Source organism: Papilio polytes, unplaced genomic scaffold (genome assembly GCF_000836215.1).
Source record: "Papilio polytes unplaced genomic scaffold, Ppol_1.0 DF824146.1, whole genome shotgun sequence".
NCBI classification, from domain to species: domain Eukaryota; kingdom Metazoa; phylum Arthropoda; class Insecta; order Lepidoptera; family Papilionidae; genus Papilio; species Papilio polytes.
In genome coordinates this window covers 1,227,355-1,252,196 of record NW_013525058.1, presented here as the reverse complement: position 1 = coordinate 1,252,196, position 24,842 = coordinate 1,227,355, and the positions used below count along the sequence as shown (strand labels likewise).

Below are 24,842 nucleotides of genomic sequence, written 5' to 3'. Positions count from 1 at the left end.
GAGTGAAACCGCGACCTACCGTAGTGCGAGTGACATTGAAAATTTTGAGGTCTTTTGACTTACAAAAATTAAAAATATAAAAGTTTAGATGGATGGCCGGATGTTTGTACGAGTTTATAGCTTAAACTGCTGAACGGATCTCGATGAAATTTGGCACAGATGTAGAGGATAATTTGGAAGAGTACATAGGCTACTTACTTTTGTTTTTTTTTTAAATTCCACGCGGACGGCCGAAAACGATTTCATTTTCTTAGTTTTCTGGCAACATCACTTAACTTTTTTTTATAAATTTCTATCTTTTATAATAGAGTAACATAGACTAGGTTCTCTTGCCAGAAGAGATATTTGTTTTTTCAATCGAGTTTTGCAAACACGTACACATATAAGAGATTAATCAGAAGTAAAGTAAATATATTAAGATATCTTGATACTGTATATTGAAAGGAACAACATAGTAATTGGTCGTTGGTTCTCCGTCCCCAAATGTTTGGCTTTTGTTTATCACGCATGATGGACGCTTTTGATGTATCGACACACGACTTATCCAATAAGGTTAATGCGTTCCCTTTGATTGTCGGGAATTCATCTTTTTTGCCTTTATATTAGTATATTTGGATAACTTACGAAATAAATACTGTTCCTTGTAATATGTGACCAATTATAATGAAATAATACGGTTTACTAAATCACTTGTCTATTATGTAAAGTTGTCTGTAACAAATTTATTAGTATGCAACTTTAATGACTACAATAAAAAATAGATTGTAGATTTTCCTTGCTAGACATGAATGTATTCAGAAGGTTAAAAATTTATATGAATACATTATTTTAGTTAGATTTTTTAATTTGCATTTATTTGTAGTGGGCACTTATCGGTTCCGCTCGTGCGATTTCAATAGAGTATAATCTTGCCCTAATGAATCTCCAATCCGGATTACCGAGGGCTCGTATAATGGTCGGACGACGGCGGTTACAAACGAACCCCGGTTTAGCTTAGAAAAACTTTTATCCCTGTAAACGTTGCGTATACACGACAGAAGCCGTTAGACTCACGCGCTAATACCGATTCAAAGTCCACTCTAGTCATACTATAAAATAATTTTGTAATGTAAATTAGATATAGTAATCATTGAAACATCGCGCTTTGAAATTAGATAGCCATGACTTTTATTTATCAGCTGTCTGAGCAAAAATGTCTTCTAAACATTCCTCGACGAGGATTTAATTAAGTAATACTGACAAAATGGAAATGAACGACCGACGTCCGGTTTACTCGCCGATAAGCAAACTTTCAAGGTCGACCAACGACGACCTGAGAGCTAGACCTTAACGTGTTCGATTCCGTCCAATAAATCGCAAGGGCCGTACGACACTGGGCTAATCCCATTGGCAGGCATTAGAGAGGCTTTGTACGGACAGATCGCGCTCGCACGTCGAAATTACCTAGCAATTGGTAACCGAGCCGAATTGCCTCCCGGCTCAGCCTAAATCGGCTGCAGACACTTTTATTGCTCGGCGAAATCCCGCTGACCCGGCCTCGAGCCGATCCCGGCCTCCGCTTTATCCCGGCCCCGCTTAATCCCGGATTTGACGTCGAATAATCCGAACCCGTGTCGGATATCGCGTCGACACAGTCGCTCCCCACACGGCGCGCTTGCATCCTCTTGTTTTGATTTCGTATTTTATGGCGTGCCTCCATCGACCCCGTATTCAACTATACGATAACAATATCTTAATACCTTTAGATGATTTTCTCTTATATTTAGTCGCCACTCATATTTGCGATAAAGTAATGAAATAATTTATTTTCATTACGGCCGAATAAATCTGTATGACAAAAGTAATCCATAACTTTCATGAAGAGTCGGGATTATGGCTCTCGAAATGCGCTCTCGGATATTTGCTCTCAATGATATAAAATTGTATGCAAAAAATGAGCAAATTAATTTGTGTTTTTCATCGGACGGTGCGTTATGCGAAAAATTGAAAGGCCGAGTGCAAATGAAACTGATCGCGACGTATTATTTCATTGTGTCCGAGTCTCATTCATAAATACGTGGGATATATCATAATGAAAGAATATAATTTGGAAAGTACAAAGCAAATGGATCTTTTATTTCGTATTTGTAGTTATATTTAAAAAGATAAACCACTCCTATAATATTAATTAATGTCGAACAAAGCGAGCAACGCATTTAATTATAAATAGTTTCAAATGGAAATGGATTCATTTAAAAGCTATGATAGTTTCAAAATATAACTATACTCGCATTGGATTCAGCGAAATGCGTAATTATGTTCCGCGTTTAGAAGGTAAAATTATATTTGACGCAAAGTGAACAGTCGCCTATTTCAATTTTAATGAGGATTATAGTTTCTAGTGCATTTAGAGCATTTCGCGCGGTAAAATTAATTACTAGATGGAGTCTATCTGGCGCATCTAAACAGCGCGTCCTATTGCAAAGCCTAACGTTCGCACGCAATTTCGATTATCCTTAATCCTTCTCGTTCCTGCAACGCATTATTGTCCCTAATGACTGCTTTCATGTTGTTTGAGTCATTCTTATGCTTTAAAAATGCAATCCGTTAGAAATGTGTTTTGATTCAATAAAGATGGTAAACAATTGTCCCAAAAATAGAAACAAATGAAATGCAGCTTCGAACAGGTTTCATTTCAGTACGCTATTTGCATATAATTTAGCAGTACGATAAAATGCAACATCACGTTACGTATATTTGGTATCACATTCGGTGCGTTCACATTTGTATCCTAATTCACTAATGACCCTCTACGGTCGCAACTAACATTAGGACAATTTAGGCGATAATGCCGCTAAGTCCACGCGCGGCCAGTGGAATTACTGCGCGATGTTAATTAGTCGCGTAGTGTGCCCGCGCCCTAACACTAGGCTTTTAACTTTTCAAACGCGTTCATTAAGTGCTCGCCGATTATTTGGCGGCTATTTCGACGCGCATTGATCGAGAATTGTACGGTATTAGCGTTTCCAGCAATGCGCTAATAATTCTTTATCCTCTTAATTATTTAATGCTTTACTGGACCGCTAACGAGTAATAATGCTAATCCTTGTTAATGCGCTACGGTAATCACCTTTTTTGGTCAAATGAACATAGATTGATGCACGTATCGCTTGATGGATAAACCGCAATTGTACAATATCCGCATCTGAATAACTCTTAAATAATTTATAATATTGTTTAAATACGATGCATCGAGTAGTATTCGCCAATAATAAGCGCTTGTAAATTAAGCGAAAATTAAAAACGGCTCAACTCACGCTTTTATCCTCCGGTGACGGCACCGACTAGTTTCAGACCCTTCGGGGGTCCTTCTTGAAGAAGTTTTTAATTTTCGCTTAAAGTAATGTCTCGCGATAGTTCATACAATTGCTTGCAAATTGTAAAACATTGATTTTAAGTCTTATTTTCCTCAGGATCTAAAGAATTAAATAACAGAAACTACAAAAAAATCTATATATGTATGTGTGTTTTGTACAACGCAAAGTTTTGTTGTGAATGAAAATTAATTTAAACTCGGTGAACGTACGAAACGAAAGTTGTGTGCAAAATTAGTCTCTAATCTGATACATCAGTCGTAAGCTTTCGGCACAATCGAGTTAACGGCCTCGATTAGTTAGCTGAGGTAACTTTTGCGAGCTTCAATGTGTGGGGACACGGTAAGGTTGTACTAACCTAAATGTTCATACTTTGATTTAGGACGTTTTAAATTTTTCTTAATTCTTTTTACATTTATAGACGTTAAGTTGCCGCCCTTAGTGTATACCTCTCAGTTTAAATCTACACTAGAGAGATCTCTCAGAGCTCAATTAACGACTGTGAACGTGACAGTAGCATATAGACTTGTTATGTAATATTTATAATGAAATCGGTCACAGCGGTCAAGCAACGAGTTGAATGTATGAATAAAGGGTTGTTAGTTAGCATAGTGGTGAGGTAGAGGAAGCCCCACGGTAACCAACGCGAGGCGTCTTCGTCCCGTCTTGTCTCACCGCGCCGCCCGTGCCGGATCGCCGCGGGATTAGGCCGGCTTTACCCCGCAATACACACACACCCCTACATCAGTATACACTATACTTTTTAGTCCATTCACCGGTAAATAACATGAAACAAATTGTCTATTTTTTTTTAAATCGTTAGATGAATTCAAATGTATGTGCGTTTACATGATTTGGTCGGTAAGATCATAAACTGATACATTAATGTTAGGCATTAGATTAATGATGATTACTGAAAAGTAAGGCATGTTTAGCTAAGAGCAATAACAATGTGTACTTTCTTTAGCTAACACCGGGGCTATGATAAGGTCTCTAAGGTCCGACAGGCTGTGCGCCGCCGCCGCAGGATTTAGTAAACCGTCCACCGCACATCGGCGCAGATTAATTATTTATGGCCGCCCCCGCTGTCCGCTGCCTGCTCCCCGCTGTCCGCCCGGAGGGTAGCTTTAGCTCCCAGACTGTCTCCGATTCCTCTCTCATGCAAACTACTTCGTCTTAATGCCGAATTGGCGGACAAACTTAAATATTTACAAATGTCGACTACGCGCCAGATATTAAGGTCGCTTTTGCTTTGTCTGAATAATTAAGGAGTCCTTTGTCCTCATCGTCCGGCGTAAACACTGGGCCCCGGCGATGACCACCTCGATGCGGCGGCTTTGACGTAAATCCACGTCGCATCTTTACTACGGTGATCTACTAAGCCTCGCTCCCGACTAATGAATACCTACAAGATCATCGCTTTCATAACACAGTTCTGAGCTAAATACGTACCGCTCCGGCTCACCCCTGTGATACGTATCGAGTTATACGTACATGTCGTTTTAATCCTTAAGACGTAGCAAAGCACGTAATATGTAGAAACCTTCTTAACCTAACAGGATTATCGTGCGGAGGCAAGCATTTCAGGGACGGATCACTCCGCCATCGGCGCGGCTAAGGCACAGATTTTATTACACAAATGAGATTAATACTCGAACACGCACACGGTGACGTCACAGGTCGCAATGTAGGCAGGCTTCGCTCGTTGCGATCGCGCCCGCCGCGTCGTTGCTCAATGAGCGGGGACGAATCAAAGTCGAATGAATTTGATACGTCTCAGGCGCGCGGCTGTGCGGCGCCTCGTTGACATCTTCTCTAGCTATTGTAGCTATTGCAACGATGTCAATTAAAATGGAAACGAGCGGGGCGTCTTCGAAAAGACCATTTGTAACGCGGAGACAATCGCATCCCGCGGCGAAAACTGACAAACGATGGCGTTGTGATAGCGTACGTCTAAACCGAAGCCTTTTGAACTTCTTTGAGGCGGGAGTCGATAAGCGTGTCGGTGGGGAGTATTGTGCGGGGCTTGTTACAATGGCACGTTCGTTTCGCGAGTTTTCACCTACTGGTTAGTGGGTAAATGTGTTAGCGATCGACAAGGGGAAAGACAAAAGCCATCGAATAAGACGAGGAGAGTCACAGAGCGCGTTGCCACAACAACTGGCGAGATAATGATGCTACGCCACACGGTGTATCTTCGCGAATAACAAAGAATAAGAATTACGCAACAACTTGATGACAGTAAACGTTTTGTTTAACAAAATTCTAGCTTTATTTATTTGAATACGTCAAGGCTTTCTCGGAATATTTTGTATAAGTCTATTCTCTGTTGGATCCTTTTTTTTAATTTACCTTAAAGAATTGTTATCAAGCTTGAATTATAGTCATTTTTTCTATAGATATACAATATTTACTCACACTGCATTTTTAAGGTGTTAATAAATTTGTTGAAAATGATACATAAATTAATGGAAGTATATGCTTGTTTGTGGATAGCACACCTAATTTTTGGTTTTTTATTTTTTTCTTATCTATTAACAAATCACAGTCACAAATGTGGAATTAGAAGCGATATCGACACATTCATTTGGCCGGAACCGATCGGGAGGACAACTTCACCATAAAACTTTACGATGTTGATTTTCGATACTTAATTTATAATCTTGTTCTTTTAGACTTAACGAGTTCATTATTGAAACGTTAAGTGTAAAAAACCAATATTGAAATAGCAATGAAAATCAAGTAAATTATACAAGTCGAGTAGCTTATTTTAATTTATAATAATTATGCATCTATATAATTATAAACGCAGTAGCAAAAACAGAAGCTTCATCTAAAATTGATATAAGATTTTGTTCAAAAATGACTTTGAAATATGAGGTTTCTGAATGCTGCAGTTATTTTTTTTAAATTCCTTAATACCAATTGGATGTAAATATTATCTCGAACATATTTATGTTATCGAAAAACACAAATTAGTTTTTCGATAGAATAGAAACTCAGTGGAAAATATAGAATCTCTTTTTCGTTCCTTGCAAAATTGTATTATAATTTTTATATGATTTTCAACGTGTATTGACAATGTAAACACTAGTTTCTGTAATACAATACTGTATTACATCAAGTGGGTCAACGTTTACGCGAGGGAGACGTTTCCTAATTAAAACCTTAAACGCGGTCTTTGACAGGCGTAACGCCTTAACAATCAGTGTTCGTGTTATCTCAAGCCAAGTTCTATGGTCGGAGGGAACGTCGGTTTCCATTGCCTTAGCAATTTGATACTATGAATCGAACCGTAGGATCTGCGAAATCATAATCTATGCGTCCCTTTCATTTACCTCCAAGAAGTTGTGACAACAATATGTTTTAAGGAGTTATTTGTTGATTGTCAACGTTTTAGTTTAATTGGAGTACAGCTTTTAGTTCTACTTTTTATCTTACTTAATTATAATATTACGACTTTTATGAAGATTAAATAACTGATTTATTAATTCCGTGTATAGCTTATTATACCTTTTTCTGTTTTTATATTAATTATTAATTTATATGCATATCTGTTAGTGCGGAGTTTTTCAAACGTCTCAATCGCTTGTTTGTACAGTTCCATCGCCCGTAAGATATGTTAATATTAAAAAATGACATGTTTGTAAATCTATAACTCATGTTTATTATCTTACTAATTTTATGAATGCGAAATCTTAGATCCATGGACGTATGTATATACATAAGTTTCCGGATGGCTCAACGAATTTCGCCGATTTGGTATTATATGTAGAACAAAGTCGGGAAAAGGACTAGGCTACTTTTTTGAGAAGTGGGATACAGCTAGTGATTCATCAACTATGTGTGATATGGAAATAATTTTCATCTTTGTTAACAATAATTGACACTCACAGATTTGTCAATTAGTCACTAAGGAAGTCTATAAGGGTAGATTTAATTAGAGAATTACTTTAAAAGACTTTGACTGTGACGTTTAGTCTTGAAAGCTTTCAAATGCTAGTTTTCAAACTTTATACAACTAAGCTTCCATATGGAGGTGATGCATTAAAATATTCGTAAAATAACAAAGTTAATGTTTAAACTGCAGAGGTTGCTAGGAATAGAGCCTTATTGTAAAGTTAAATCTCGGACTTAAGGTGGGGTATAAACGCGCAGGGGTTTAAGGCGGGTAAGCCTCGTCGTTGCAAAGACCCGGTGTCGGGTTACTTTCCTAGACGCTCCGTGGTCAGTCGCTATACGTGCACAGATCTATGGATTAAAACATTTATTGTTTACTAGATTTTGTCCGCGACTCTGTTCACTTGGAAGAAAAAAAAATGTCGTCTATGTGTTCTTTCAGACTATCCTCTACATCAATGCCAAATTTCATCGAGGTCCGTTCAGCAGTTTAGGCTACAAACATCCTTCCATCTGTACGTTCACGTTAACAATATCATGCAAGATTATACAACCAGGCACAAGTTGTTCGATAATTAGTTAATAATGGCGATGAAGTTTTTAAATTTTTATCAGTGCAACTTATTTAAAACAATTCTAAACCCAGGTTTCCACTCTCAAAAAGACCGTAAAAAATCGTGTTTCTATTTCCGTTTTTTGCAAATAAAATTGATGACAAAGTCAATGGACATCTACAATTACTTTGTTACGTACTGCGTGTCTAGAAAGCCATAGAATGTTATTTTTATAATAAAAAAAGAAGTAATTGTGTATGTAATATTACACAATATTTACAAGTTCTGGCTTAATAACTAGAGATTTGAATCACTTATCTCGCTTAATGTTATCTCTTAATATAATGTGAATGTCAAGGCCGATTACTGTAATCGTAAATAAACTTTAGACATTATTTTCGTAAATATCTCTAGTGTCCAAGAGAATTTTTAATATATCAATAAAATTAATATTAGCTTGATTTTGTTTTATTATGTCTGGACGGCGACTATGAAAAATGATTGCTCAAAAATTGCATCGTTGACATTGTAAAGACATTAAGAACGTGGACCTTTGACTAAACTATCGCACGACTGTGGTGTCGATTGTCGATTGTTTCGCAGCCCATTCAACTGTTTGCACAACTAAAAATTGATTACTACGCGCACCTCCATATAAGCTCATGTGATTCAAAGCGAAACTAAGCAGTTGTCCGATAGTTTAGTTAAAGGTGAGTACAGTCTCTAAAATAGTATGAAACGGATAAGAAAAAGAAAAATGCTTATTGTTATGGCCAAAACATGCAAAATTATAAATGCCTAAATAATTGCGAATCCTACAGAATAACATATAGAAAATGCATATTCTATGATACAGGGTGTTTGGAAATTGATCCGTCAGAGTTTGACGCAAATAATTGTGACCATTTTGTAAAATCGTTAAATTCTAAGGGTGTGCCATAAACAAGAAACTGAATTACAATTATTAAATATTTTTCTAATGTTTTGGAGTCATTTTGTTATAAATAGATTTTAATACCTAGATTCCTCTGATTAACATTTAATCAAGATCGTATTAAAGATAAGATTATAATCTAAGGAAATTTGATACAAAATAGAGAATATTTAATTCAGTATAATCTAAATAAATTAAAACAAACTTTTGTGTGTTTCTCTGGCTTTTCTATACAACTACAAGAATTGGAGCAACGATTTAATAATAGTTGATACTTCAATAAATAAAAATCTTTCAGTACAAGTTTTTTGAAATATCTTGAATTGCCGGGTTTATATTATAGCTACAATATTTTTCGCTAAATACTTAAATTTCAATCCTAAGATAAGCCATACATTTGTACATATTATGTATAAAAACAAACTTCTTTGTGACGTAAGAAGTCCGCAATTACAGCATTTTTTTGACTAATTTCCTTTTTAATAAAAAGCCCTACACTTACGTCACGTTAGGCTGTACATTTTTACGCTATTAAACTTAGGGTGTAAATAAATTGGAAAAAAACCTTCATGTGGGATAGGGACCATGAACTACAAGCTGCCAACATTAAGGAAGCAAGGTTATGGTAACAGTATTTTTGACATTTGGAATTGTAAATTTGACAAATGTAAACAATAAAATAATTTTATAATGCTATGCGGATGAAGCCGCACGGGAACAGCTAGTTTTACATAACCTCGATTAATTAATATTAAATATTGTATCTGTATAGAGTTGCATTACTTAAACACATGTGTATTGTTTAGACGAGTATTAGCGTGTCTGGCCGATGGTCAGGTGAAAGTTTGGGGGTGTGCTGTAAGGGGATTACTATCGAGCTTACGTTTTAGCCTCCATACGCCTCGTCACCGCTACCTCAGATATATTTTAGTCCATTCTCAATCCAATTTTGTAATTTTCTAGTTTTGTATACAGACATTAAACTTTTTTAAATATTTTTTTTTATATTTCATGCATATTGCATACATCATCAGCTTAATACATAAGACTGAAGATCGTTCCTTTAGATAGAGTTGTATGGACCTTAATTACGGCAGGACGGTTAAAGAGTTTACGTTATTTTCTTTTTAACTAGCTTTTGATAGCGTAGCTGACACCGTCCGCGTGGAATTAAAACATAAATAGCCTATGTGTTCTCCCAGACTATCCTATGTATATATGCCGTTTTAGCTACAAACACTAACAAACAATCGCATTCATAATATTAACTAGTAAGAGTATTATTTTAGTCTATCAATCTATCCGCAACTCTGCGATTTTTCGTGTAAACTCTAAAACGGTTGGACTGCTTATGACGGTATTTTTAATGGAACACAGCTGGTGTTTGCAGGAGTAACTTAGGTGTTTAAACTCCACTTTAATAGAGTTCCGAGTCACAGGTAGAATCAAATAAACATCGTTATACAGCAGGTCCACCTAACATGAAAATTATGATTGAAACAAAAATGAGTTGCCAATTCAAGTCTAGATAGGACATTGCACAAGGTCGTTGTAATTATAAAATAAATGAACGTTACAAAACAATCGTCTCAAGACAGATGAATAATTTGTTATGATTTATTTAACAGCTTATACTTTTAATCTATGTTAATATCATCCTTGAACTTTTATGCATTTTAAATCTGCAATAAACTATATCAAATAGCAATATTAACGACCCATTAGAAATCGTATTATTAAATGTTATGTTAACGATATAAAAAAGTATCACGCTGTGTTTCTATTACTGTCAAAAAGAATGACAGTACTGAATACAGAAATTATATCGTTTATATAAAATGTATTCAAATATATACAAGTTGCTTTTAAAAATCGTTGTGCTAATCTCTCTAAAATCTAATTTATTTATAATAAAAGCAATATTTAACTGTAGTAATGTTAATTTTAGGCAAAATATTGCGTCAAAAAAGTTGCGTCAAACTTTTCGAAGCGGCTCATCAAATTATTTTCACACTCAATTTACTTTTAGAGCAAATACAAATTTGGAAGCGTTAATTTATAACGCTAAGTGGTAATTAAAATATAAAATATTAAGCTTAAATAATAGGGAGAAAGACTGCCGTTTGCTATAATAGATGGCGTTATGGTCGAATGCTGAAGTACAATTTCCGTCTTTCACTCAAAACACTCAAAAATAACTGTAGTCAAACAAAGATGTCTAGCCCATTAATGGAGTATTACAGAAGATTCCATTTACTTTATAACTACGTAGTGATTCATTAGAGTTAGGTTAAATTTCAGAGGAGTTCAATTCAAATTACTCAAGAAACACTATTTTAAACTGATTAAATGTAGCTAGGAAACCGGCAATACGAGAAGCGCTGTTATCGATTGATTCTGTCTTAAAACTTACATTGAAATTGAAAATGGTAAACTAATGCATTAAAATGGGCTTCACTGGCCGAAGATCTAGGTTAGGTCTAGGCGAGTAGGACGTCCGTAGTAGTGGTCCTATTCGAAGTGATTATTTCTATTTTAGATTTTTCGATTCTCTATGAGTATAAACCAGAAAGTATTAAAATTGAATGTGGATGGGTACAAAGGTAGAAGACCGAAGAAAGTATGGATGGATTGTGTGAAAGAGGACATGCTTAAGAAAGGAGTGGATTTAGATATGATAGCTGATAGAGATGTATGGAAGAGCACATAGTATGCCGACCCTCCGTAAGGGATAAGGGCAAGTTGATGATGATGAGGCAGCCGCTCGCCTTCATCTCCCCCGTTCTATTCCTACTCAAGAAGACGCAGTTGTCTAAAGTGTTGCATGCATTTGACAATTTTTCATTAGAATTTACTTTTAAAAAATACTTTTCTTTACATTCTACATTTTTTCCATGCTATTTTTATCTAGTTGGTCAGATCCTATTAATCTTTTCGACATCAGCATTAACTATATGCGTCTTTAATTAATTTGCCAAATCTTAATATTTGTGCCTTAAAAAGTGTAACATTCGTGATAACGATTAACATTTTCATTAAAAACTTAATTTCTTATGCAGTTTCTGATTATCTATTAATACACGTCAACGGATATGTTTTTTAATGTTATTTATTGGGATTTTACAGCATCAATTATACTTTATTCAATCGTAAGAAAGTAATTTAAAATAAAATCCTAATTTTATCTAGACTATTATAATAAAGCGTAAACACACACTTCTGTAGCCTAAGATATCAGCAATTACAGCATATTTTTGAATAATCCTTTTTTTAATAAAAACCCCTATACTTACGTCACGCTTTAAGGTATATATTTTTACGCCATTAAACTTAGGGGGTAAATATTTTGGATAAAACCCCTAATGTGGGAAAGAGACCAAAGTTGCTGCCAACATCAAGGAAACAAGATTACCAAGCTTTGTCATGTCAGTTTGACATTTGCATTTGATAAATTGACAAATGTAAATAATAAAATAAAATTTTCATAATTTCATGCGGATGAAGCCGCATGGGAACACCTAGTGTTTAATATTAAATGAATCTAGATAACATACGAGTATGTTATCACTAAAATTAAATGTTTTAAAACATTTTTAACTTAAATATGATGACTTGTAACATTAACATAAAAATTGAATAATAAATAAATCGTTTAGTATTTTTCAATTGGTACGAATCAAACGTTGGTAGCTTACGGCTAACTTAGCGGACATTTTTGCATACACATATGTACATGAGTGCTGGATTTATACGATTAGTACAACACGACACGACACGACACGGTATTTGCGAGGTTTCAGCATCCGTCACGATAGACCGACTTATCCGATCTAAATAGATCACGCCTCACGAAAGCCTTGCATCAACACGCAAATCCAAAGGCCGTTTTTACCATCATACTAATGTTTTCTGATCAAATCATACCAAATACGAGTATAGTTCAATTTAAAAACATACTGGAATAAAGAATTCACGGTAAACTAAAATTAATGTTCAATCATATCTTACTTCATGGCAATATTATAAATGCGAAAGTTTCGATGGATATATGGATGTTTGTAAGAGTTTGTAGTCTAAACGGCTGAACGGATTTCGATTAAATTTGGTGTAGAGAATAGTCTGGAAGAGCACACAGGCTACTACTTTTATTTTTTTTATTCCACGAGGACAATTTATTAAATTTTTTTATTCAACGATACAGGGACCTTTGAGATATAAAAATCTACATAAAAATATTTAACTATATTGCTTTACATTATGTTACATAATGTTTGTTCAATGAAAGGTCAGAGTGCAGAAAAACATGATCGACACGCGAGCTAATCTGTAATTTTATGTAAATATTTTTGTAAGCCAAATTTATATTTTATCTCCCATCCGTTACGGATTTAGGAAAATTCCATTTACTAATTCCGAAAATTTTAGATATGCGTTTTAATCTTTTTTAATTTTTTACTCAAAACTTAAAAGCTCAAAAACCTTATTACAAATAAATATGCTAAGAACAACAATAAAATCAAATGTTCTTAGTGTTTTTCAACAAATTAAACACAAAATTCTTGTGCATCAACTCTTTAATGTTACGTTAAAACGTCAGTCCGGGGCGCGTTGATCACGTCACTAGGGGGCGTCTCCTTCGCTCATTTAATTCTTGTTAGTCTAAAGTTTTAATTCGCACTACTTATAGGTTCCGAGCTCCTTGACATCGACGTGAAATCCTTTGTTAAGGACTGAACTCTTTTCAAGTACGCTTAGGTCGGCTAAGCCTCAACTGCGCCGTGCAAGCTCCGCGCCCGCTCTCGCTTCCGCCCTCGCACCCGCTTAAGATCCTAATTGATATTTTATGTTACAGTAATGAACGCTGCGCTTAACCTCGTACTTGAGTAAGCTACGCTAAGAAAGCAGTCACTTCTAATAGTGTAGCATCCGATGCAAGTTTTTAAATAAAAAAACATATTAGTTTTTAGTTGCTGGAAGATTATTGTCAAAAAATTTAGCTCTGTTTTAAAAAGAAACAAAAACAGTTTTATCCCTTTACTCTACTGGAATTTAGAATCGTAATATTTCATAGAATTAATACAAGAAATTAATAAAGTCCGCCTTTATAGTAGCAGGATTTAATTGACCGGAGTGGCGGGCGAGCGCACACCGCCAAATCTCGTCTAATCTATGCTTAACTGTAGACTATAGGTGTTAACCCTGAAACTACCCGAACCACCCTCGAAAACGCCCAACGAAGAAAACTATCCAAACTTACTTTAAACGATTATACTCGTTCGAAAATTCCGGTTATTTTGTACGTTAAGCCAGTAGGGCCGCAGAGTAGCGTGCCAGTATTATTAAACGATTATTGTGCCGCAAAATTTATAATTTTGAATACGGTGAGCCGGTATTCTGTTGAACCCGCTACCCGGATAGTATTATGTAAATTCAATAACAGCGAGTGGAACCGAAAGCTTTGTATTGTTTACAATTGATAGCTTATAACAATAATATCACCATACTATAGATAGTTATCGTAATTATTGAAATGAAAATTCGCCAGCGTAGTAAGTAGATAGGCTTTAATTTTTTATACGATAAGCCTAGTATTTGTCGTTTTAATATAACCTAAGTATTCAGAAAAGTATTACTAAACTACAAAACAATTACTCAAATTATTTATTAAAAAAAGACAAACATTAATTGCAACTGCTTTTAAAATAGGTATATAATTAAGAAAAGACTAAAAAATTCTGGCATCGCTTTGCTCATCAAAATAAAAAAAAGTATAGGAAAATGGCGTGAACTATTTAATATCGGCCTAAAGAAGCGTCTACAAAGAAGGTCGGTAAAAGCGTGGACCGGTACAAAGCAGGCTCTGGCCGCCAGACATGGAACAAGGATTAATTATTATTTTAAACATTTCACTCGGTTTTTTGCCGCGTCCGCGAGCAAGTCAAAAGCATTGCTTTCTCGCTTGAAAAGTTGCTAAATAATTAAGAAGCTTTCTTAACGACAGCGTTTCGACGTTCTACGTTAAGTAGCACTTTTATTTTAAAAGCGGACAAGAAGTTTTTCATAATGGTCTTTACATTCTTCCCGGTCCATTTGGTAGATGCTTCTCAAAGTATTTCTATTGAAAACAAAATATAACTGATTCAACGCTCAGTTATCAAATTACATTGATATTTTTAAATATCTGTTCGTCTACAAAAGTACTGAAGTGTTAACTGTACATTGTAATATTAAGGCATGATTACAAGAGGCTCGAATCAACTATATTATTAATTTTTTATTCAGGTAAAACATTACCGGTGCACTGCGTGGTGGAAGCGGTATCGTCATTGGAGGAGGGAACGTGGCGCCGCCGCGCAATTGTGGAGACGGACAGCTACGTCATCATCCCCGCCGCCACCGCCTTCCACGAGCTCGTGCCCGCTGCCATGATGAGGCTAGGATATCCGCATGAACTCGCCGCCTCCGCTAAAGGTACGTTAATATAGGTTTTATATAAAAGGAAAGAAAATAAATATGCATGTAACAAATCAGCTGTTGTCTTACATGGGTTAAGATTTAGAAGATCAGAACTGGAAATTAATGGTAAAGAGACGAAAATTAGAGCATTTCATTCAACAGACAAAATGTAAAAGCGCTTTTCCTACATACGTCTATCTTCTTTTAAAGTCTTAGTAGCCAAAGATGTAAAGGTGTGTTGATAGTCGGTGGATACATATATACATTGAATAAAGAATTGCCTAGAATTTCGTATTAAGATAAGTTTTATCTCATTCATAACCTTTGGATGATTGCGTTCGAGTGCATTCTTATCAAAAAAAATGACATCGTGCGTAATTATGTAGAATGCAAATGACTGGCACTTACTGTGTTCCAAAACATTTTTGTTTCTTTATCTGTAATCAGTCTTTAAATCTATAAACAAATGTGAGGAACAATTAATTTTTCAGAATGTTTTCTCCATTGAGAAACATCTACTTTCAGAGAAAACCCTAATGGATCTTATTTGTGTGTGTGGCCCGATTTGGGTAAGACTGCAACCAAGGGATTGAGGTGGTCTGCAATTCTGATTTATAGCGCTACAAAACAATAGTATTCCAAAACTAATTATAGCATTTTCATCTGTTGAAGTGTAGTGTCATTCGATTTATAATACTTATAAGTTTATTGGTTGTTTTTTAGACACGCCATTACATTGTTCTTTCATTGTTTTAGGTTCAGTGGTGATAAACAACTGGAAGCCGCTTTCCTTCGAGAAGATCTCTGATGGTCCTCTGGTGACTGTCGGCGAAGTGTTAGGCGAGTTGACAACGGTCGCCACGCTGCGGATCCAACTCCTTAGGCCAAGGCTCACACCACTCCAGGACATCAAAGATAAACTCCTGAGGCTGCTGCTGGTGCAAAGCAGGCCTTTGTTGATTTCCACAGGATGCCCATTAGATGAGGTACTTTTATTTAATATTGTCATTTGTAAAAGACATTACCTGTCTTTATATTATACGTCCTTGTTGTTGCATTGATCAGCATTATTTATAATAGAAGAAAGGGTTATCTAGCCAATTTCTTAGTTCTTAGTATACCTGATGTTAAATTTTCTATTTAATTATTCCAGTAAACACTTGATGTCGTTGTTAAATATGCGTATTTATATACATAGGTATATTGAATATCTTACTATGTCAGTTATTAGGGAAATTAGATTACAAATAATTGGTTCATCTTGTACGTGGGCGTTGACCAGCTATAAATATTGCAGCTTAACAAGCTTATAATTATTATATGTGCAACTAAATACTTAATATGAAGCCATACATTTTGTATTTAAACTCTTTAATCTTTAATGATTACTTGCAATGAGATCTTTGGGATTTATTAACAACTAACTTTCGCCCGCGACCTCGTCCACGTGGAATAAAAAAAAGTAAAAGTGAGTATGTGTCCTCCCGACTATCCTCTACATCTATAACAAAATTCGTCGAAATCCGTTCAGCAATTTAGGCTACAAACTCTAATAAACAAACATCCATACATGTAAACCTTTACATTTACAATATTAGTATGATATTTGACGTAACGTTAATAAGTTGATAAAATTTGAATTGTAAACTAATAGCATACAAAACTTTTGTTTAACACATCCATTTGGATTTAAAATATTAAACTACGTTATTAAAATAATATTTATACAATTACACTTCAATATTTCTACAAAATAAAATACTTCAGTCAAATCCAGTTTTTGACAATACTTGTAATTAAAATAGAACTAGATAACTGTTAGTAAAATTATCCTAAGGTACTGCACGAGTTTCTATAAGCGTCTGTCATTTCAATATTTGTCAAAGGGAGTTCGTGTATTAAAACCGTACAATTTGATGTCGGGCGACAGCAGTTCGCTACACTGAGCTAAACCGCCGTTCACAATATACCCACGACGATGTAATGTTCTTTAATGCTTGATTGTTGTAACCCCGGCCGCTCCCCTCGTACTAAACCCAACCCCCCACCTTATTATCGTCGAACTTATTGTTTCCCATAAGCTCGCAGCTCATTGAAACAGAACGCTCATAATTTTTTTGAGTGTCGAGTGCTATTGAAATTTTGTATAGCAATTAGGTATGTTATTTTAGAACCTCTTTAAGTAATCTTTTAAACGTTATTTTATATTTTATGTATTTGAAATACGATTTCTTTAGACTAAACACTTATGAGTAGTTTTTTAGTTTCTAAATACTTATATTAAAGCAATTGAAATACTTGTTTCTTATTTTTCTGTTAGTAACTAAAACTTTATATTTAAGTTAAACAAAGGCTACTCATTTTTGTTTTTTTTTTTAATTTCACGTAAACGGAGTAGCGTGCGAAAGCTAGTATTGTTATAAGACGTTAAAATATTATCCAAATAATTAACAAACGAACGATTAAGACCCCTTGACATCCCATTAACATGGAATCTTTTGAATAAATTCATCTTTAAAGCGTTCGGCGAAACGTCAAATTAATGAGAACATCTCACAACAAGGTCGGATTTGAAGAACTCGCGATGGAGACAGATTATCAAACTCTCACTTAAGTAGCTGTGCTCGTGTATTTCGTAGGTCGTTATAATTTGCGAGGTTACGCTTAAGTCCCTACTAATAAGGATCATCAGTTAGGGAAGAATTAGGAGTGGAATTTGTTTTGTTGTTCGCGCCACGCTTCGACACAGTGTCACACATTGCTACACAGATTTGTTCTTTTGTACACGATTATAATCTTCGATTTATTTTAAGAAGTAGTTGCAACTTAGTTTACGCAATTGTGATTGACTAACTATATTATCTTTCATAGTTCACAATATACATTTTAATGTATTTTCTGTAGTTTCTCTATCCGTTAAGTGTATAAGGCTTTTTGTTTGAGTTGTGGAATTCAAATGCCTTCGACAGACAGGCACAAATTCGGCGAGGCGATGAACACCTGCCTCATACGCGAGATCTCCATACATAATAAATTTAATTGAATCTCAGACTCATCCGCGCCCCGCGCCTTATTATAATTTCCTAAATATACACCTTGTAGCGAACGGGTTAGAGCGAAGGGCCCTCGTCTTGCCGACTACGAGAGTGAAAGAGGGTTAAAAGGAGTTTTAGATGTACCGACGCTTTTGATCTTATTAATACCATAAAATAATGCTTTATAATCTTATTAAAGGCGAGGTTAGCGCTCGTGCGCCCTCCCGTGGCTTTAACGCCAGAACGCAAACGCCCGGATTTCTGTTTCGAGTTTTGCCAAATATCCGAAACACGTGTAAATGGGGCTTTTACATTTAATTAATATTTTATAGGTTTACTATAGATTTCCTACATTGAGTAAAATCAATTTGTACTCTGTAAATTTGTATCAATGACGTTAATTATTAGAGAAAACATTAAGAAGCATTCCTGACTTTTAGACTCACAACACGTAGGTTAGACGGTTCTAGTTTCCAGTTGCATGTACATTATTCTCTATTACTGAAAGATAATATACAAAGGGTTAAGTTATTTATGAATTTATGAACAAAGGTAAAAGTCAAAGGAAGTTTGTAGCAAATGAACCGAACCAACTTCAGACCGGAGAAGATAATCAAACACTTCCAAGTCAAAAGTTTGGAGCTAAACGTCAGATGAACGATGCTGGCGTTAGGGTAATTTATTATGCCAATTGGAGCTTGTGAAATGTTCCTTTAAACTTCTAAATATCAAAGTAAATATTGTGGACAAAAGTGTCATAAGAATTATTACAATTTATTAAACATTAATTCCATCGAGCGAGCGTAAAGTAGCGTATGTACACACGACAAGAACAATATCTGATAACGGTAAGCCTATTGTATTCAAAGTCGTCCTTTCCAGTGCCGAGAATGATTTCAATCACACACCGAATTACGTACTTAGGCGGATTACACGTGACAAAGTTATCAGGCAGAGGCGCCAGCTCTTGTAAATCTTGCTCGCGGCTGAAGGAGACAATATCTCAGAACAAATATGACCGCACTATTTAAAAACATAAAACAAAGAACGGATTAACGTATCACTCCGGCTGGGCGCTAACGCCTCGCGCTTGACATGATTTATAGGCACAATCTGGATGTGTTACGCGCACAATTATTTACTCGAGTTTGATTTGGCAACGCGCAACGCAAACTGGAGGGAGTGACAGCTCGCTTGACGACGTAATCGCTGCCATTGTAGTGTTTAATCTAGCGATACAAACAGATCTTACTTGCATAACCACCGAGCTAAACAAACACGACGCCGGCGCATAATCTGACAACTTCTTTTATGATTGACTACTCGCTGATTAATATCACATCAAACAAGCACCTTGTCACTTAATGCTGATTAAATAATTGTGAAATTCATAGCTATCACAACAGAGTCGTCTCTTAGCAAATGTTTATCTCGAGCGCGGAGATGCCAGGGATGTTTTCTAAACGAGTTACCGATGCGATACCTTTTAGTTGAACTACTTAGGCCGCGGCCGCTGCCGGTACTTTGTCGAAGGTGCAATGGGAGGGCGCTAATTGTTAAGACGCCCTTCCCGCTCATTGTTTTAGAGCAGGCCATGATTGAAGTTTCGGCGGCGCGGGGCAGGAGTGATGCGCACTAACCACCGAGTAAACAGCCCGAGGCGTCAGTACCGCGATCGCTCGGCATGACACATACATTAACAGCCGGCCCAATATTTTCATAATCTAATGGCGATGTTCTGTGAAACAATGCTCGCTGTGTATTCAAACAATTACCTCTGTATCTTTTGCTGGTTAGACTGGCCTCCTTAAAACTGTCTAAAAATGTTTGCGGTTACCTTTTGTTTATATTTGCTCTTCAATCTAATGGCGGTCGAAGGTTTTAAAAGTTGTTTTCTGTTGCAGGTCACATTAGCTCAGATTTGTAGAGGGCAAGATCGAACGCCGGGGCCTCACAATTTCCACGAGCCATCTGAGGACATGCGAAGAAAGTTCGAATCTTGGTGGAGCGCCCAAGTTTCGCCACGGCCGCCGCCTTTTAGTCCACGACATTATTCATCACCGGTGCCCAAAAATCGTTCGCCTACTCTGACCGCTATACCAGATCATTTGCATCCGGCGCTACAGACGGTCCAGAATCAATATCCAACACAGAAAACTAGGATGAGGACCAGCTTCGACCCTGAACTGGAATTGCCGAAGTTGCAACGTTGGTTTTCTGAAAATCAGCACCCAAGCCGGCAACAGATACAACAATATGTAAGAGAATTAAACAACTTAGAATCAAGACGAGGTCGCAAACCTTTAGATGTGAATAATGTGGTGTATTGGTTTAAAAATGCAAGAGCTGCACAAAAACGTGCTGAACTACGCAACATTGGAGGTATTGGTTGTCATCTCGGTGTAAATGGCTTCAATAGTAGGAGTCATAGTCCATCCAATGGATCATTGATGGCGAGTAATGACAATTATGCGATGCAAGATCGCAATTCAATGAAGAGTCCTATGCAAATGTCGGGCAGTCCCGGCAGATATCCGATGTCTATAATGTCTGAGGACAATTTATCGAATGCGGGATCCGATTTAGAAGACGACGGAGGGGATTTGAATCCAGATGATAGGCCTGAAAGTCCTGATGCTCCCCTTTCTCTTATAACTACAAAGAAGAATAATAATGACGAAGAGATGTCAAAACAATCACCGAAGCCTCCAGATATTATAAAGGTAATTAGGCCATTTTTTTGTACGATTTGCTAAAGTTTATAAAAACAATTTAGTTAAGCACCCAATTCTCTATTTTAATTTGGTGACAAAAACTAGTAGGTTAAGTTAAATAAATTTTATTTCCCGCAAACAGTGCTAAATTCTCTTACATGCCTTGTAAATAAAAAAGCAGATATCTAAATAATTTTATTTTTCAGGTCCATGATATCAAACAAGAGCTGCGTGACTTGGCCAGATCTGATCAAACGAATTCACCTCAACAATCACCTGACAAGAACAGCGACAGCTCTCACAATAACAATAACAACGTTAAAGAAGAAAACGGTATCACTGACGAGCAAGACGTGGCTTCCGATGATGACGTTGTTCAAGAGCGACACTATCGTCCATCAACACCGCACCTTGATCGCTTACCCTTCCCTATGGTACCAAATCATCCGATGTTTGGTCATGGTATTATGTATATGAGCCAGTACATGAGTGGTTTCCCTGGCGTCGGTCCAGTACCCGGTGAAGGCGCAAGCGGCTTGAATCTCGCTCTCGCCGGTGCTTCTGACGAAAGACGCAAACGTAACCGCACTTTTATAGACCCTGTCTCCGAAGTCCCGGTTCTCGAACAATGGTTTTCAATGAACACCCATCCATCACACAATCTCATATTAAAATACACAGAAGAACTGAATAGGATGCCGTACAGGCAGAAATTTCCTCGACTGGAATCAAAGAATGTGCAGTTTTGGTTCAAAAATCGACGAGCTAAATGCAAGAGGCTTAAGATGTCGCTGTACGAACCGTCGTCCCCAAGCCACTACTCGCATCCCGGTCATCATGCTATCGCCGAACGAAAGATGGTGTGAACTTTTAGTAATATTCGCTGTGACTATTTGAACCGCTAGTGGAAACATCTTAACAGTAGTAGTATTTCAGAACGATAAAACGTTTACATTTTTCAGAGTAACGTAGAATAGGAGCCATTGAGGTTGTATGCGTCTATTCTATCAACTATTAATATGCCATAGATTTTTAAGTGGAACTATAGTCATAATTATGAATCAAATATGACGCAACCGTTTATCATACAGCTTTTCGCTTTAGGATCTTTGAAAAGTTTTAACACACGACGTTCTGTAGTTTAGCTTATATTTGGGATAACATGTTAATGGCACAAAACGCCTACAAGTAAATTTCATGAGTGATCTTGGAGTTGTATTAACGCTTGTGATTAGAATCACATGATTTCGTTTCTAATTTCAGCGTGTATTACGAAAGACTGAATTCGAATCGTTTATGGTGTGTAGTGCCATGTTAGTATTAAATGCGTCAGTTCCACTGTACAGATCGTATTATTAAATTCTTTATATACCGTAATAATTCAATTATAAACTTGGAAGTGAATCGATGTAAATAATTAGTTGGAAAGATTTTAAATTTCAAATTGCTTAGACGAACGAAATATCGCTGCTTATCTTTCTGAACTTCTGTAGCACGATCTTTTCGTATTTAAAACATCTATAAATGAATCTCAGCTGAAAAATACTTTCGGTTTGTAAATAAATAATTTAGTATTAGATTTATTTATTAAATATTACATTAGTGTTATACAAAATTGTTAGCTAATACTCGTATGAATGGATTCTCACCAAACGTTCCATTTCTATTATTCGTAGTGTAATTTAGAAACCGTATCTGTAGAGTAAACTTTTAGAACGGTATTAAATGTTATAATATGTAATTAATGAGTCATTTATCATAGATATACGTAATGTTAAATTGCACATAAAGTAGAGCAAATATTGTAGAGTAAAATTATTTCAACTACGTCATTTAAGACTAAAGCTTGGAAAACTTCGATGTTAATAGACTCATCTTGAGATAATTTTAATATCTCAGGTCACATGTTACGCACATTCCTTTATTCGTAATATATTTTAATACTTCCTCAATCCAAAGATTGGTTAGTGTTATAGAATTTTATCTTTATAATTATTTTGATTACCAAAATTGCGTAGTTCCCATATCAAAGATATCGTCTCAATGTTTAATAGATTTTAATGTTTTATTTCTGTTAGGGATACTTGTATTGAAAAGTTATCTCGACAAATATCAATTGTAAAATGCATCTTTATATTAATGTTTGTATGAAAATGTTGGTAATGCAATAATGTTTTCTATGTTTATTATTTAAGTGGTAATGTGTATTTGTTCCTATTCATTTATCTTTAAAAATTATTGGAATTTTATTGTATTACATTAATTTATTTTGGTAGTATCGGTTAATCTATTTGCTGGTTTAAACGGATAATTTTAAGATTTTCATCAATGATACAAATACAATGTATTTCCATTGTTTTGCATATATCAATATTTTTAACACATGCATGAATTTTAGATACGTAAACAGCAATGGAGGATACACTATGTCTAAATGTCGCACGGGGCGACGCCTCACAAGATGGTCATGTAACAGTATTTACGCATTTAATATTCGAGGCTGTAACACATTTAACTTGGAATATTGTTTTGTAGTTTTAGAATTACCACAGACGATAGGCCCGATCTCACATCTCTATAAAATGGTAACCAATTAGACACACGAGAACAGTAGATTGTCACATTTTAACGCGATGAAATGTACAGTCAGCTTTACAAATGTGTACATGTTTATGCAGCTAACTGTACTGATAGTTTCTATAGGTGTGAAAAAGGGCCTATTTTATTGTGAATTGTATCGTTCATCGCTAGATATTCCCCATACATTGTTTTGTTATCTCCATGTTATGCTTGTTTTGTGAAGCTGTGATGATATTTCCAAATAATGTAAATATTTTTATTAATTGTTTAATTAAGGGTTTCTATTGTAATTCGTCACTAGGCTCTACGAACAATTAAGCATTAATTTGCTTAGATAATGGAAAATAATTGGCTAAATGTTTATTCCATTCAATTATAAACGAAAAATTAAATGAATATTATCTACAATTCAAATTGGCTTTCCTTTTAGTTTTAAATTACCTTATCCATTTTTACCAGCTGATTAACTAGGCTAGGTCTAGGCGGAGGCTAGTATTAATAATCAAATTAGTTTTTTTTAATCTATATAACATTTCTAGAATCTGTTGCCTCTTACTAGCGACGCCTATTAATCTAAGTATAAATATATCTACCAAAGCTTATCTTTAAATTATCAGAGAATAGAATCCAGACTTAAAATATACTATTAAATCTGTGTCTACAAAGACGAAAATGCAATATAGATACAGGATAAGGTCTAGAACATAGTAAAGAGAGGAAGCGACTGACGGGCGTCGGTGTGGACCCTAATCACCTGTCAAAATGCAAGTCTTCACAAACGAGATACCAAATATCTGCAGACGTCTTTGTGACTTCGATCTTCACTAGCATTTAATGCTAAGAGATGTTTCTGCGACGGAAATACAAACTACGAAGATAAATCAATGTTGCCTACTGTTTTTTTAATTAAACTACGTCCTTTAAATAGTTAGCGACGATATATTACTACATGAATGTTAAAAAACTCAGTTTTTATTTTACTGATGTAATAAAATGGACTGATTTTAAATTATTTCACTATTAAAAACTACAGTATCACTGAGTAACAAACGCTACATTTATCATTAGAATGAAAAATAATTAAGGCAAGATAAAAAGGCATGAAAACCATCTTTATATGTGATCCTTTAATTCTTAATCTATACAAATATTAAAAAAAGGAAAGATTTTTATTTTTGTATGTATTGAAATAACTCAAAAACTACTGGACCGATTTTAAAAATTCTTTCACCATTAGAAAGCTACTTTATTATTTATAACATAGGCTATATTTTTAAATTCAAGTAGGCGAAGTCGCGAGGAAAAGCTAGTAAGTG

At 35.5% G+C, this 24,842-nt stretch overlaps 1 protein-coding gene across 1 annotated transcript in view; it reads left to right on the top strand.

The window, feature by feature from the left end:
• LOC106111921 overlaps positions 1 to 23,911 on the top strand; it is a 68,455-nt gene extending 44,544 nt beyond the window's left edge. Inside the window, exons 3-6 of the mRNA XM_013294125.1 lie at positions 15,024 to 15,212; positions 15,954 to 16,183; positions 20,137 to 20,955; positions 21,153 to 23,911. Of these exons, the coding sequence (XP_013149579.1) occupies positions 15,024 to 15,212; positions 15,954 to 16,183; positions 20,137 to 20,955; positions 21,153 to 21,812 (1,898 nt within the window). The 3' untranslated portion in view covers positions 21,813 to 23,911. The remainder of the gene's footprint in view (positions 1 to 15,023; positions 15,213 to 15,953; positions 16,184 to 20,136; positions 20,956 to 21,152) is intronic.
• The last annotated feature ends 931 nt before the right edge of the window (positions 23,912 to 24,842 follow it).